The sequence below is a fragment of the Camellia sinensis genome, chromosome 10, assembly GCF_055761805.1.
Source record: "Camellia sinensis isolate YWXY chromosome 10, ASM5576180v1, whole genome shotgun sequence".
Lineage (NCBI taxonomy): Eukaryota > Viridiplantae > Streptophyta > Magnoliopsida > Ericales > Theaceae > Camellia > Camellia sinensis.
Genome location: NC_138970.1, coordinates 33,263,293 through 33,279,275, shown reverse-complemented (window position 1 = coordinate 33,279,275; position 15,983 = coordinate 33,263,293). Strand labels below are relative to the sequence as shown.

At 43.6% G+C, this 15,983-nt stretch overlaps 1 protein-coding gene across 1 annotated transcript; it reads left to right on the top strand.

Moving 5' to 3' along the window:
* The first annotated feature begins 407 nt into the window (after positions 1-407).
* On the top strand, positions 408-824 carry LOC145800284 (uncharacterized). Its single transcript, XM_082889943.1, has one exon. It carries the CDS (start codon positions 408-410, stop codon positions 822-824), a length of 417 nt encoding a protein of 138 aa, XP_082746069.1.
* Positions 825-15,983: the final 15,159 nt, after the last annotated feature.

Here is a 15,983-nt window from a genome sequence, read left to right as displayed (position 1 = left end):
GGCGGTGCAAATATCACAAGGATCATGGCCACGACACTGATAGCTGTTATGCATTGAAGGACCACTTGGAGGAATTAGTGCAAGATAGCTGGCTGGCACAACATGTTCGAAAGAACAACTTACCGAACACGGTAGCTCTATAGCCAGTTTCACCTCCACTTGGTGTAATTCACATGATATACAGCCTACCGTTGTCAGCCCAAGTACATACAATTCAGTTGTAACCTAGCCTATCCAAGCTGATCACACCAGCCAAACGGCCCTATGAAACTGGTAAGATTAGCTTCGACGACACCGACCTAGATGGAGTAACTCTTCTCCACGCTGATCCCCTCGTCGTCGAGCTACGCGTAAACCAATTCACAGTCGAGCGTGTTCTTATCGATCATGGAAGTACCTCAGAAATAATGTATTGTAAGACGTTCGTTAAACTTGGCTTCACTGATTCGGATCTGTTACCGGCCGATTACCCATTGTTCAGCTTCAATGCCAACCCCGAGTATCCCTTGGGCAGGATCACACTACCAGTACGGACGGGTACCAAATCAGTCGACGTGGAATTTCTGGTTGTCAAACTCCCATCACCATATTATCTTATCATGGGAAGGACTTGGCTGCATGCTATGCAAGCTGTGCCAGGCACTTACCATCAACTACTCCGCTTTCCAACTGAATATGGCATTGAGCAAATTTGGGGTTCTCAGAAATCGACACAAGCATGCTATCTTATTGCCGCTATAAAAAGGCCAAAGGAATTGGAAGTGAACCCGATTGAAGTACCGGATCGAGAGAGTCTTGAGGACATTGGAAAAATCCCCAGTTAAAAGGCAACTGAAGACCTCCATCGGATCGAAATCAATGGGAGCCCTGACAAATTCTTCATGATCGGCACTTCCCTGAACGAGGTTGACAGACGTGAGTTGGTTTCCTTCTTACTCAACAATCTAGACGTTTTTGGATGGACACCATACGAAATGCCGGGGGTGGATCCAGATGTGGCCCAGCATCGTTTAAATGTCGATCCAAAATTCAAACCAATCATTCAGAAAAGTTAGCGGTTAGCTGCAGAGCATGTATCGGCCATTATTGATGAAGTTGATAGGTTGCTTGATGTCGGAGCAATTCATGAAGTAACTTATCCCACGTGGCTATCCAACATTGTGGTTGTAAAGAAGACGAATGGATCTTGGTGCGTTTGTGTGGATTTCACGGATTTGAATAGGGCTTGTCCTAAGGATTGTTTTCCTCTTCCCAGAATCGACCAACTTGTAGACGAAATGACACATCATCAACGCATGAGCTTCTTGGATGCCTATAGTGGTTATCACCAATTTTCCATGCATCCAGAGGATCAGGAAAAGACCGCATTCCTCACCCCAAGGGAAACCTATTGCTACAAGGTCATGCCCTTCGGGCTGAAGAATGCGGAGGCAACCTACCAGAGGCTGGTTGCCACTATGTTTAAGGAACAACTCGGTCACACCATGGAAGTATACATCGATGACATGGTGGTGAAATCCAAGGCAAAGCATGCCCATATATCTGATTTAGCAGAGACCTTTGGCGTTCTCTGAAAGTACAAGATGAAACTGAACACCTCAAAATGTGCATTCGACATTGGATTCGGCAAGTTTCTCAGCTATATTGTTAATCATCGCGGAATAGAGGCCAACCCAAGGAAGATCACAGTAATTTTAGAACTTAGCTCCCCACAGTCGGTCAAAGAAGTTCAGAAGTTGATGGGAATGGCTGCTACCCTCAATAGGTTTATCAGTCGTTCCTCAGATCATTGCCAACTATTTTTACACACACTTCGGCAGGGTAAAGCATTCCAATGGACCCTCGAATATGAAGCTACACTGGACGGCTTGAAAACTTATCTCCGTTTAGCGCCACTCTTGGTAACCCCATCGCCAGGCGATCCGCTCATCTTGTATCTAGCGATATTCGATCGGGCGGTCAGCGCCGTGTTACGAAAGGAAGAACTCGAGGAGTAGCGACCAATTTACTATGTAAGCAAGGCAATGGTCGACGCTGAAACACGATACTTGCCACTGGAAAAACTCATCCTTGCTCTCATAGTGGCTGTAAGAAAGTTGATGCATTATTTTTAGGCTTATACCATAGGGGTATCAACGGACTATCCTCTTTGATCAGTGCTCCGTAGTGCGAAAGCATTGGGGCGAGTCTCTAAATGGGCTTTGGAACTAGACCAATATGACATCTAGTTCTTGCCCAGAATGGCCACTAAGGGGCAGGTGCTTCCCGACTTTGTAGCCGAGTTCATAGGATGCCATGCCGACTTCAAGTCTGATAAAGTCCACTTTCAACCTAAACCCGACTGGCAAATATATATTGGAGACATTTGGAAAATGTAGTGTGACAGATCATCCAACCAGCGTAGCAGTGGGGCAGGTGTAGTAATCATGAGCCCCGAAGGGGCAATAATCGAGCAGGCAGTCAAACTAGGCTTTGATGCATCAAATAACGAGGCCGAATACAAAGCATTGCTAACTGGCCTTCGTAATGCACTTCGTCTTGGAGCACGGCGGTTACATGTTTTCTGTGACTCGAAGTTAGTTATCTACCATTTGAAAGGGGAATATGCGGCTAAAAATGACCGCATGGCACCTACATGAAAGCGGAAAATTCCTTGCTCACAGAATTTGACCACCATGAATTGAATCAAATAACTCGAGATCGGAACATGCATGTGGATGCCCTTGCTTGTCTAGCTTTCACCATCAACTCAGAAGTCAAACGAACAATTGAAGTAGGGTTCATCCTAGAGCCGGGTATCACCTCTTCTGAACCAGTTCAGATTAACATCATTGAGCCAAGACTGAGTTGGATGGACCCTATCGCTATATTTCTTTCCTCAGAACAATTCCCTACAAATAAGAAAGAAGCCCACAAATTGCGGAATAAAGCCTTGCGATATTATCTAGATCCACAGGGAAAGCTTTACAAAAAATCTCTCTCTGGACTATATCTAGAATGTGTTCATCTAGACAAAATTGAGAAATTCTTGGCCGAAATATATGAAGGTAGTTGCGGTGCCCACTCCAGAGGACGCTCATTGGCCCACCGAGCCATAACACAGGGGTATTATTGGCTGACCATGCGTACTGATGTCGAGAACTACATAAAGAAATGCGAACAATGCCAAAAGTTTTTCCCATTAACTCATCTGCCTGCCGAAGAATTAAATTCCATTACTAGTCGTTAGTCATTCACTCAATGGGGACTTGATATCGTCGGACCATTACCGCAGGGTTCGGGAAACAAATGATTCCTAATCGTCCCAACAGACTATTTTACAAAGTGGATCGAAGCAAAGGCATTTACACATATTCGAGATGTCGATGTTAAACGTTTTGTATGAAAAAACATTATAACTCGATTCGGCACATCGAGAGCACTTGTATATGACAACGACACCCAATTCGATTGTGGCGTCTATCGGGAGTTATGCAATACGTACGACATTCGGCCCTACTTTTCTTCTCTAGCATACCTGCAAAGCAACAGTCAGGCTGAGGCTTCTAACAAAGTGATCCTAGACGGCATCAAAAAAAGATTGGAGAAGGCCAAGGGCAAGTGGGTTGAAGAGTTGCCTAGTATATTGTGGGCTCATCGTACCACTCCGAGGTGGTCTACTAGAGAAATGCCGTTCGCTTTGTGTTTTGGGACACAGGCTATTATCCCTCTTGAAATCGACCTGCCCACACTGAAATCCAGGGTCTTTGACATGGGGCGTAATGACATGATGTTGGCCTTAGATTTGACTTTGATTGAAGAACGCTGAGATCGTGCTCTTGCGTGCATGGCCAGATATCAACAGCATCTCGCCAAGTCGTATAACCAACGCGTGTAGTTGCGTTATTATACATCTAGAGAACTGGTCCTCAAGAAAGTGTTTCTTGCTACTAAGAATCTGGTAGACGACAAATTAGGCCCCAACTGGTACGATCCTTACCAGATTGATTCGATTGCTGGAACATGGGCGTATCGACTTTCAGACATGGCTGGCAGAAGTTTACCATGCCCCTGGAATTCAACCCACTTGCATAAATTCTATCATTAAACCAACTTGTACGACATGCCAGTTCATTTTTTTTTATTTTTGCTACTATACTAACATGTACGCATCTACGTATTTCGCAATGCAATATGTCTTTTTTATCGTCGTCTCGTAAAAAATGGTTAAATGATAAATAAGACTCCAGATTCGGAGCACCCTTCATGCATGTTCACGTTTGGGCCGAATAAACCTCTAAATTCAGAGCGCCCTTCATGGATATTATGATTGGCCACAAATAAGACTCTAGATTCAAAGCTCCCTTCGTACAGGTTAACATTTGGGCCGAATAAGCCTTCGAATTCAGAACGTCCTTCGTGGTTGTCACGATTTGCCATAAATGAGACTCCGAATTCAGAGCGCCCCTTGTGCATATTCACGTTTGGACAGAATAAGCCTCCGAATTCGGAGTGCCCTTCGTGGATATGACGATTGGCCATAAATAAGACTTCAAATTTGAGAGCCCTTCGTGCTTGTTCATGTTTGGGCCGAATAAGCCTCCGAATTCGGAGCGCCCTTCGTGGATATCACGATTGACCATAAATAAGACTTCGGATTCAGAGCGCCCTTTGTGTATGTTCACGTTTGAGCCGAATAAGCCTCCGAATTCGGAGCGCCCTTCATGGATATCACGATTGGCCATAAATAAGGCTCCAGATTCGGAGTGCCCTTCGTGTATGTTCACGTTTGGGCCGAATAAGCCTCCGAATTCGGAGTTTCCTTCGTGGATATCACGATTGGCCATAAATAAGACTCTGGATTCGAAGCACCCTTCGTGCATGTTCACGTTTGGGCCGAATAAGCCTCTGAATTCGGAGCGCCCTTCGTGGATATCACGATTGGACATAAATAAGATGTTGGATTCGGATCCCCAGCTAAAAGGGTTTTCAAATAAGTACATTGCCTAAACAGAGCAGTCAATTTACGAGAGCTAATAAACACATGGTTCAAAAGATACAAGCTAAGGACAATAGAATAGCATTGGAACACAAAAGCGCACTGATTGATAAGACGCAAGAACAATGAATATTTATTTCAACTGAAATATAAAGTACATGAGCCCTACTAGAATGTAAAGTATAATATTTAGACTTTTTTCGGTTCGGCACCGTCCCCATCATCGTCTGTCTTCTCAGCATCAAAAGCCTCGAAGGGAAACTAATACTCTTTGTATAACAGAGACGTCGAGTCGATGCCCGCAGCTCGTAAAGCCCTAACCCATCCGTTCTTGAAACCGCGGTTCTCACATCGACAAACGTCTTCTGCCAATTTTTCCTTAGTCTTTTCAATGTCAATTTTTCGGCCGTCAAAAAATCTTTCTTCATTGGCCCGAGTTCTTATAGCCTCTTTGGCGAACATGTTTTCCATTTCCCTATCAGCCATAGCATGATCCAACAGGCGCTGGTTGACTCTGTTTATGACAACCAGGTTTGTGGCACACGTTGGCTGTGTCTCAGCCGCTTTGGCCTTTTTTAGCTCACTCTTTGCCTTCTTCGCGTTGCACTCTGAATCCCGAATGCGCCTGTCCTTCTACTCAAGCTCTCTTTTCTTCGCGCAGAGGTGCATGTCGACTTCATAAACACTATAAAGTCCTCGGATCACCCCATGTATACCTTCCCTTAAAACCTCGTAATCACCCCGGCCGACAAGTGACTGCTGCACCTCTAGCGAGAATATTTGCCACGTGAATTCCAATGCCACGTTAGGATCACAAACTATTGAGTCTGTTTCGATCATTGGTTGTTTCCAATAAAGATCGAAAAGCTCAGCGGGCACAGCGGTCTGCTCGGCTCACTTCACATAGTGGCATGCCCACTCATGGTCTTCGAGCCCCCCTCGTTGCTGCGCCCCATTTCTGGGGGACTTCGCTATTTCACCTCTTCTGGGGGACTTTACTACTTCACCTCTTCTGGGGGACCTACTCCGATGTCTAGGCGACCGACATCTCTCTCTCCCCTTTGCTGTCACGTTTCCTATTCTCTGAGCTTCGCCCTCAGTAGCGCGATGCATTTTAGCGTCCAGCTCCACTAAGCTCCTTCCTTTTCCTTTACTGTTGAAAAATAATCTCTGAGACATCTACGGCTCCGCTCATGACCACCGTCCACATTCAAGTTTCTACTCGTTCTCAAATTATCGACCACCCCTTTCGTCGTTTGTGCCAGATCTGTTCCACGACGCCTAGGACCTCTTAAATACTAGCTACCTCGTTCATTAATTACGAATGCACCATTTTTTATGCGCCCCACAGCTAACCCACATCGGTAGTCTGCTCTGGAATGACATCCAAATGAGGCAAAGACATATGTGTGAATCTATTCGGCAAATTATGTTCTAGCCGAATCACGATACACTGCCCCACTTACCCAGACGAGCTTAGCATTGGGCCATATGTTTTATTCGGCTCCAGAACGACATGTCCAAATGGGACAAGGGCAGATATATGAATCTATTCGGCAACTTATGTTATAGTCGAATCATGATACACTACCCCACTTGGCCAGACAAGCTTAGCAATGGGCCATATGTTTTATTCGGCTTTGGAACAACATGTCCAAATGGGGCAAGGACAGATGTATGAATCTATTCAAAAAATTATGTTCCATCTGAATCACGATACACTGCCCCACTTGGCCAGATGAGCTTAGCATTGGGCCATATGTTTTATTCGGCTTTGGAACGACATGTCCAAATGGGGCAAAGGCAGATATGTCAATCTATTCGGCAGCTTATGTTATAGCCAAATCACGATACACTACCCCATTTGTTCAGACGAGCTTAGCGTTGGACCATATGTTTTATTACGCTACATTGTTCTACTTAGCCACTAATTTGCATTAGCAAATACAAAACAGAGACAAAAAGGCGATTTGCTTGACGACGTCATAGTGACGGCGGTTGATTTCTGTGATTCTACCCGTCTCCTGAAACAAAACAGGGGCAAGTTAGTTGGCATATAAAAGAAACTGGAAGTGGAGTTTGCCAATTATGTACCAATATCGCCGACAGTGCAACTAATGCTATTGAAACCACGTTCGGTTCTGCATGGAATGCAGCCTTGTCCATCGGCAAGGAAATCGACGAAGCCACTCTTAGGGCCATGACGGGATCTTTTATATCTGACGCATCGGCAGAAATCGGCGCATTCTTCATTCTAGGTTGGATGATAAATGGCGTCGCCAAGTCTTGGGACTCTTCCATTCGAGGCCGTTTATCGGTTAACTCTTCGGAAGACTCGGCCTCTATCTCGATAGGGAGTTTCTCCCCCCTTTGTTCAATGCCTAAATCGCCCGATTGTTGTTCAATGACCGAGTCGGCCTCAACAATTTCTCATTCTTCCTCAACAGGAACAGACGGTGGGGGTACTGATCTAGCAGTTTCGACCCTTCTTTGGGCTGTCATCTTTATGGCATTTTTCCTTTAAGCCATCTATGCGAGCGATTCTCCAACCATGTACTTAGGATCTGTGCCGGGTAAGTCTCCTAGATTGCTGAAAATGTCGTCTTCTAAAGAAGATGTTTCAATTCGGCTTGAGGTGGATGAGAGGTCAAAGCCGACTTCTTTAAATGCCAAATTAAGAACTGTGTCAACTTCCTCCCCTAAGCGACCCTCAAACCCGTCTGAGTTCGACTGGCTCAGTTGCTCAGCGACCTGATCGCCAACTTCACCGCCTGGGTCTAAATCTGAACCCTTAAGGCCGATGAGTGTCATAAGATGCTGTTCGACCCTTGTAATTGGGATATGATCAACAGTGGAAAATGTCAAATATGTTGGGTTGTATCGCAGTAGCGCGTGGGTGACCCGCCCTTGTTTTTGAAGGTTTGGACGGCCGAAGAATTTGAGTGCGGTTTTGACTTACTCAAGCACAGCATCGTCGGCCGAAGTGAGTGCTTTCTTTAGAACGTTACCTGCAGAAACAAAAAGATAAGTACATGGAATCGAAGCTGAATAAACATACAGAAATTCACAAGCGAAAGAGAAATGGGTCTATATGGCCACTTGGTTCACCTTTTTGTCTAGGCACAAGGTCCAGGCGATCTTCGCCTTCACCGAATTCCCAGTTGCCATGGACAACGACCACGACGTCGTCAACACGCTTACTAGAGCTAGCAAGCATAGTCATCAAATGGTGATCAGTGTCCTTGGCCCTGAGAAAGTAGTGTCATTGCCGACTGGAAGATTTGGCCAGGGCATAACAGTGCCGAATAATAGGGATTCCTAGGTTAATCCTAAGTGGGTGATTTAATTCTTTTACGCCCATTATAATTTGGTAAAAATTTACGTTTGGTTGTGAAGGGAGTGGACCCCAATAACGAAGAACGGCCCTCAAGAATAGATGAAGGAGGAAACAGACTTCGCCCTCAGCGATTGACAGGAGGGGAAACATGATCATACTCGTATCAGTCCTCTCAATGTCAACTACGTTGTTTGCCACGAGTGACAAGTGGACGTGGTGGAAATTTGGTCTGCAGAGAGTAGAGCTTTGAAGTGTTTCGCCATTCAAATCGGAATAGAAAATATGCTAACTAAAAATGAACAAGAAAATGGGAGCTGGAATGAGGAAGAAATACAAAGAGGAGAAGAACTTACAGGTCAGAGAGAGGACAATAGAGAGTAGGCAGAAATCGTAGAGGTCGTGGAGAAGGAATGATATTGTGAGACAACCAGAAAGCCTTACACATTCAAAAAATATTCGAAAGGACAGTGCGGTTTCATGTCGCATTAAATTAGCAACGCGTACGAAGGTGCAAGAAGTTATAATGATTTCTAAATCGTGTTCATTCTGACGCTTCAATATTGGAAGAAGTGTGAGCGCTGTAGTTTTGACTTTCGACACGTAAAACCAAACATGCAGACTAACTGGTATTAGTCGGATGTTTGCAGGGCAATTGTGGAGGCCGAATAAAATCAATGAGCAAAAAAGCTGAGCCATTCGGTTGAGACATTAGGCCGAAGACAATTTGGCCCTAACCAGGGGCTCATGAAGTCGAGTATACGAATCAGCCATATAAGGAGCCGAACAGGAGCCAACACTCAACTGGAAGGCCGACTAAATAATTATGTGCAAGGTCAAAAGTGGGCCCGACCCTTGGCCCCAGACCTAATATAAAAAGAGAGGAATGTCTGCCAAAGACAGGTATGTGAAAATAAACAAGATAACTTAAGATAGATGTAAATTTGAGAGGATACTGACTTGTCCGTCGGAGTGCTAATTCCAGCACCCCCGACCGGAGTGTTCATCCCTTTTTTAGGTAGCAATCAGAGGATCAAGAGCATCTAATTGGATCCAAGAGTATTTCCAAAACCACTTCACCACAGTATATATAAGAAAGAAAGAAAGAAAGAAAGAAAAGAAAAGAAGAAGAAAAAAAGGTTGAAGACAAAAATAAAATTAAAAAAAAATAAAAAATCTGGCCGACCCTCAAAACTCAGTCCAGGTTTCCAGTTCTGTCTGTTCGACCGTCGGGTCTGCCGATTTTCCAATTTTACACTGATTTTGCCCTTAGTTCGGGTTTAGGGGGTTTTTATTAATACTTCGGCTAATGAATCTTTACACAAAACTCCAAAAAAAGAATTTAATGTTAGAAAAACATTAAATTTCTTGTGTTCCAGGGTCTTGGTAGCTCTTTGCTATTAGTGTCCTCTAGCCAATAAGCTCCATTGCCTGTGACTGAGATGATGAGATATGGTCCTTCCTAGTTTGGGCCAAGCTTGCCCTCTCTAGGATCTTTTTTATTGCCAACAACCTTTCTAAGGACAAGGTCCCCAATCTTAAACTCTCTGGGATTGACCTTTTTGTTGTATGCCTTAACAAGCTGCTGCTGGTATGCCCCTAGTCAAATTGTTGCTCTCACCCTTCTTTCTTATATTAGATCAAGATCTCAGGCCAGGAATGCCTCGTTTGTTCCATTCTCCACTCCTTGGGTTCTGATTCCAGGGATGCCAATCTCTAGTGGGATGACTATTTCAGTACCATATGCCATAGCAAAAGGAGATTCTCCAATAGATCTTCTCGGCGTAGTCCGATATGTCCATAGGACATTGGGCAATTCCTCTACCACTTGCCGTTGTCAGTTTCTAGCATTTTCTTGATTCCATCTAAGGTGGTCTTGTTGGATGCCTTTGCTTGTCCATTGCTCTAGGGGAAGTTAGGAGTGGAATAATAGTTCTTGATCTTGTATTTCGCACAAAAGTTTTTATCAGCTTGCTGTCAAATTGAGTGCCATTATCTGCTACTATGGCTCTTGGGATTCCAAATCTGGTAATTATGTTTCTCCAGATGAAATTCTTCACATCCACATCTTGGATTTTGGCTAAGGGTTTAGCCTCTACCCATTTCATGAAGTAGTCAGTTGCTACCAGCAGGAACTTTCTTGTCCAGTTGCTTGGGGCAGTTGCCTAACAAGATCCACGCCCCATTGGGCAAATGGCCAAGGGCTGGACACCGGATTCAGATCTACCACTGGCTGGTGTATCAAAGCTGCAAGCCTTTGACACTTTTCTCATTTTCTCACATAGGCTTCATCATCCTTCTGCATGTAGGGATACCAGTATCCCTGAGATATGGCCCTGTGAGCAAGTGATCTACGCCTAGTATGGCTTCCACATACTCCCTCATGGATCTCATATAGAAAGTCCTTGACTTGGGATGGATGCAAACATTGCAGAAGTGGTCCAGTGAAGGATCTTTTGTACAGATGGCCCTCTGTTGACAGGCAAAACTTGGCCCACTTCAATCTGATCTTATGCGTTTCCTTTCTGTCTGCTAGCAGCCTGTTATCTCTGAGGAACACAACTATGGCGTCCATTCAACTTAAACCCATCTCCATACACATCGCTTCATACTATGTTATTAGGGACTCTATACTGGGGGCCGATAGGTAATCCACCATTATTGTCCTTGTCTTTCCTAACTTTATCGCGCTAACAAGGTTAGCTAGTGCATCCGCATGGCTGTTATCATCTTAGCTAACCTACTGCAGCCGACAGTTTTGGAAACATGTTGCCAACTTGACAATCTCCTTGACAGAAGCTATCATCCTCTTATCATGGGCAGCGTACTCGCCTATGGCTTGATTTACAATGAGCTAGGAGTCACAAAAGACTACCACCTCGTCGGCTTCCACAGTCGTTGCTAATTTCAGTCCAGCAATCAATGCCTCATATTCTGCTTCATTATTTGAGGCCTTGAACCCCAAGCGGATAGATTGTTCTATCATTCGCCCATCTGGCGATACCAAAACCACTCCTGCCCCCGCTCCTTGTCGGTTTAAGCTGTCGTCGACAAAGAGGCCAAAGGAGTCATTGATGTAAATATCACAGGGTTTTAGCCTTTCCTTCCCCTTCTTTTGTTCTGTCGACGTGGGGTTCCGTGGCCCCAATTGGTTTTTCTCTTCCTCTCTTGGACATCCTAGGCCGCGGCTTACTGGTGCCTGCCTTGGGATCGTGCCAGGAGAGAATTCTGCCACAAAGTTGGCCAAAACTTGGCACTTGATTGTTGTTCTCGACTTGAATTCTAAGTCATACTAACCTAGAACTACAGCCCATCAAGCTACCTTGCCTGTTAGGTCTCTATCCTGTAACAGGGACTTTAGTGGATGTTCAGTTAGCACCATAATCTTGTGGGCTTAAAAGTAGTGGTTCAACTTTTTCGAAGCCATTACCAGTGCCAATGTTAACTTCTGCAGAGGCAAGTACCTGATTTCGACATTTGCTAGGGTCTTGTTCGCATAGTACACTATCTTCTGCTCACCTTTTTCTTCTCAGATTACCACGGCATTCACGGTGCGGTCTGAAACTGCCAGGCACAAGAATAACTTTTCTCCTAGTACTGGGTTCAACAACACTGGTGGGGTTGTCAGGTATTTCTTCAAGCTGGCCAAGGTGACTTCGCATTCTTCTATCCATAGTAAGTCTATGGCCTTCTTCAATAAGCCAAAAAATTGTTTGCATTTATCTGAACTTTGGTTGATGAACCTATTCAGGGTTGTTGCCCTTCCAGTCAAAATTTGGACTTGTTTGGCTGTTGTCGGGCTCTTTAAGTCAAGGATGGCCCTGATCTGATATGGGCTCTCTTCAACACCCCTCCTGGTAACCAAGTACCCCAGGAACTTATCGGATCCAACTCCAAGTGCGTACTTCGAGGCATTGAGTCGAAGCCGGTATGTTCTTAGTATGCCAAATACGGCCTTCAAGTCAGCCAGATGGTTCTTAGGTCTTTTAGTTTTAACAACCATATCGTCAATCTAGACCTCTACTATCGTCCCAATCAGATGTTTGAACATCTTGGTGACCAGTCTTTGGTATGTCGTTGTAGACACCCTATTTTTGACGGCCCTTACGACTTGGATGTCCTTGCAGGTACATCCGATGATGAGTCTGTTCGCTCGACAAGTGCTCGAAGTCCTCAGCGGAATACCACAACTTTGAGCCTTTCAAACCCTGCATCCTTTTTGTCTCATTTTTAGACTATGCCTTGGTCTTTCCAGCCTGCAACCTCGGGTGGCCTGCCGACCATCCCTAGAGGCTGCCGACCATCATTTTTGGTTTGCCAGCCACCACTGACGGCCGACCAACCACCACTGTTTTCTGTAGATATTTTATGCCAGTTGTGCTAGCTGTTTGCACAGATGCTTGCATCTGTCCACACGTGGAGGGCTGGATCTCCTTGTAGAAATTCCATGTTTTCTACATATAGGGACCCCCTCATGTTTTGAGGTTACAAAATTTTAGGCTAAAAAATTTTCCTCTCTCTCTACAAATTCTCTACACTTTTGCCTACTCACTCTACACTCTTGGCTTTACTTCCTTAACCAAATCCTCTCACCTTTGAGCTGAGGTTCCTTGAGGCGTTCTTGGAGCTCTTGAAGTTGGTTTTGGCTTGAATTGTGGCCTGGAGTTACTCTTCTTTTCAAGAGGTATAATACTTGCTTTATTAGCTTGCTTTGCATATTTGTTTTTCTATCTTTTCCCACTATTTTTGGGCTATTTTTGAACTGTAAAAAAAACTCTAATTTTGTGGACTGAAATTGGTGTTTTGGGCCATTTAAGGTATGGGGGTGGTTCACTTCTCTTCATTCCTTGTTTGAAAGGCCATTTCACCTTTGTTTCCCATTTTCAAACCATCTTTTTTTGGGCCTTTAAACACTGATTTTCAGAGTATTTTTAGTGGTAAAAATTAGGTTTTGTAGTCCAAATTTGGAGCGGGTAGCCTCCTCTCTTTTTGTCTTGTTTGTTAGCCTAGTTGGTGCCATGCTTTAGCTTATTTTTCTAGCTTGTTGTAGCTTTATTCCAGCATGCTTTAGGCTCTATTTTGGACTGTTTTAACTCTGTTTTGGGTTGGTTATTGCATTTGAGTCTTATATTTCATAGTTGTAGTGTAATAGTCCTCACAAGCTTAGTGTTTTAGGCCTTTAGACACCACTTGTTTGAGTTGATTGCATGTTTTTAGTGTTTTCACACTGAATTTCAGCACTATTTATCTCTGCAACCTCCCTCCTTTCTTAGTTTTTAGTTTTGCTTTGAAAGTGGTTTCAAGTCACTTGCTTGCCTAAGTGTGAAATTGAGGTTTCATACTTAATGGTTTAATCCCTTAGGGGGTTCATTACCAACGGTATGAAACTTCTTTCATACTTAAAGCAACTTGTGTTTTGAGCCCTCTTTCCATTAGAGGACTTTAATTCACCCAATGGACTTAATTGGATTAAAGAATGGTTGGTAAAGTAAAATGAGTAACTAAAACTTGGGACTAAAAGATGAGGAAGATAATGATTGGTGTGTTCAATCGGACATTAATTGAGCACATGGAACTTGGACCATTTCATACTTGCTAGTGATGAAATGATCCAAGTCTCCAAGGTCTACTCATTTCCTTAATCTTTCATGAAAGGGAGGAGGTTTGTGTCTTATTTTTTCATTTATTGAACTTGCACATCTTGAGTCACAAGCCATCATGCAATGAAATTCCATGAGTTGGTGGTTTGTGGCTTAAGTTCACGTTTCCTTGGATTTGCTCAGGAAAAGAAGAGGTGAGTTGTGCAAACAATCCTTGAAAATACCCTGTATATGCTCTGTTTGTCTTCTGTTGCAGCAAGATGAACCAGTACATCAGTGGCCGGTAGGCCACTTTCCATGGCTAACAGACCACCATCCGTGGCCAGCAGATGGCCGACAATCTTCACCAGTGGCCGGCTGGCCACTAATGCAAATCTCAACAGAGTGTTGGTAAACTGGAGCAAATTGTTCTGGGAGTTTTCAATTGTGCAAATAGAGGCTTTCGGGAGCCAAACGGTGGTCTTTTCGGGTGGAGATCGAGCATGCACGTATACATCCTTCATTTCTCGAGGCAGACTAGCTAATTGGCTTAGTTTAGTTACTTAGTTTAATTATTAGTTGCAATTGTTTCGTAATTATTTAATTAGTTAGTTAGCAAATTAGTTCATATGTTGTTGTAATAATTAGTTAATTAGTTTAACTACTTATTCATTTTGGTTTGTAATAATTAGCTTAATTAGCTTAATTAGCTTAGCTTAGTTATTCATTCAGACTCCTTCATGAGAGCACAATGTAATGATTTGCATGTCTTTCAACCCTATGTCTTTCTTCCTTTTATTTATCTGCTTTTGATGGTTAAATTAGGAGCATCACGTTTCATTTAGCATACCTTATACTTGCATACATTCATCTTATCTTGCATGCACCGAGGCTCGGTGCATCATTCTAACTGCATTGTCCTTTCAATACATTCTTTGAATACATACTTAAATGCATGCTATTTAAATTGCCTCATATGCCATATTAGTAGCCGAGCCTATTAATTGCATTCTTCGCATGCGTTGCATTAGTCATTTGGCATAGTTAGGAACATGTATTTTTCTAACTAGTTTCTTTTTTGGCTTGGAGTACTAGGTGAGTTTTTAGTGCTTTAGCATACTTACATAAGCGTGAGTAATTGCCATGTCTAACATGCTTGCCATGAGGCTAAGTGCTTACTTGCTAAACCGTTTGAATGCTTGTGGATGAAGGCTTGTTCTTTGAATTGGAACGATTCAATAAATGTACTTTTAAGCCCACTTTGTCAAGTGGCAAATTTACAAACCTTTAAGCCCACTCGAGGTAGCAAAATCAAACCCTTTTCGCAAAACAAACATGAAATTGAATTGTTCCAATTTGAGCAAACTAGTCTGTACTTGTGTGTGTGCGCATTACATAGTAATTGCTAGCCTAATAAACCGGAACAAGAGTACATAATGTTGATAAAAATCATATCATGATTAGTAGAGGCCAATCTTTGTCGGGCGAGCGAAGGTGCTCAATTCGTGACCTTCCCCTCTCATACCTAATTTCCTGAGCCGAGGCAATTTTGGTGATGACGGACACGTGGCCTTTGGCACGAGTCATGGGTTTCCTAAATTTTCAAAAAATAAAATATTTAGGTGGCAACTCTGTATTTGGCAAAGCAGTTCATTTTTGGCAATATTGATTCAAAATCGATTTTCCAAAAGATTTGGCGAATTTGGACTCTTTGGTGTTTATCAATTTCACATTGCACTTGTGAGATTAGATTCAGAACCGTGGGAGTCTGAACTGTAGGGATTTCTTTCAAACCTCCGAGAGGGGGCACGAAAAAGCCGGGCTACAGTCGCTCATGCATTCTTCAACCCAAAAGGCATTACTCTGTAGCAATAAAGTCTTTTAGGGATGATGAATGCTTTCTTTTCTTTGTCTAGGGCATACATTGCTGTCTGATGATAACCTCTGTATGTATCCAGAAAACTCATCTTGCCATGTCCTAATGTGGCATCCACCAGCTGATTAATCTTGGGTTGTAGGAAGCAGTTCTTGAGGCAAGCTTTGTTCAAGCTTGTGAAGTCCACGCAGACCCTTCACTTGCTATTCTTCTTTT

What these genes read in the sequence shown, in the direction of transcription:
- LOC145800284 (XM_082889943.1), top strand. Translation starts at nt 408, where the DNA reads ATGTATTGTAAGACGTTCGTTAAACTTGGCTTCACTGATTCGGATCTG.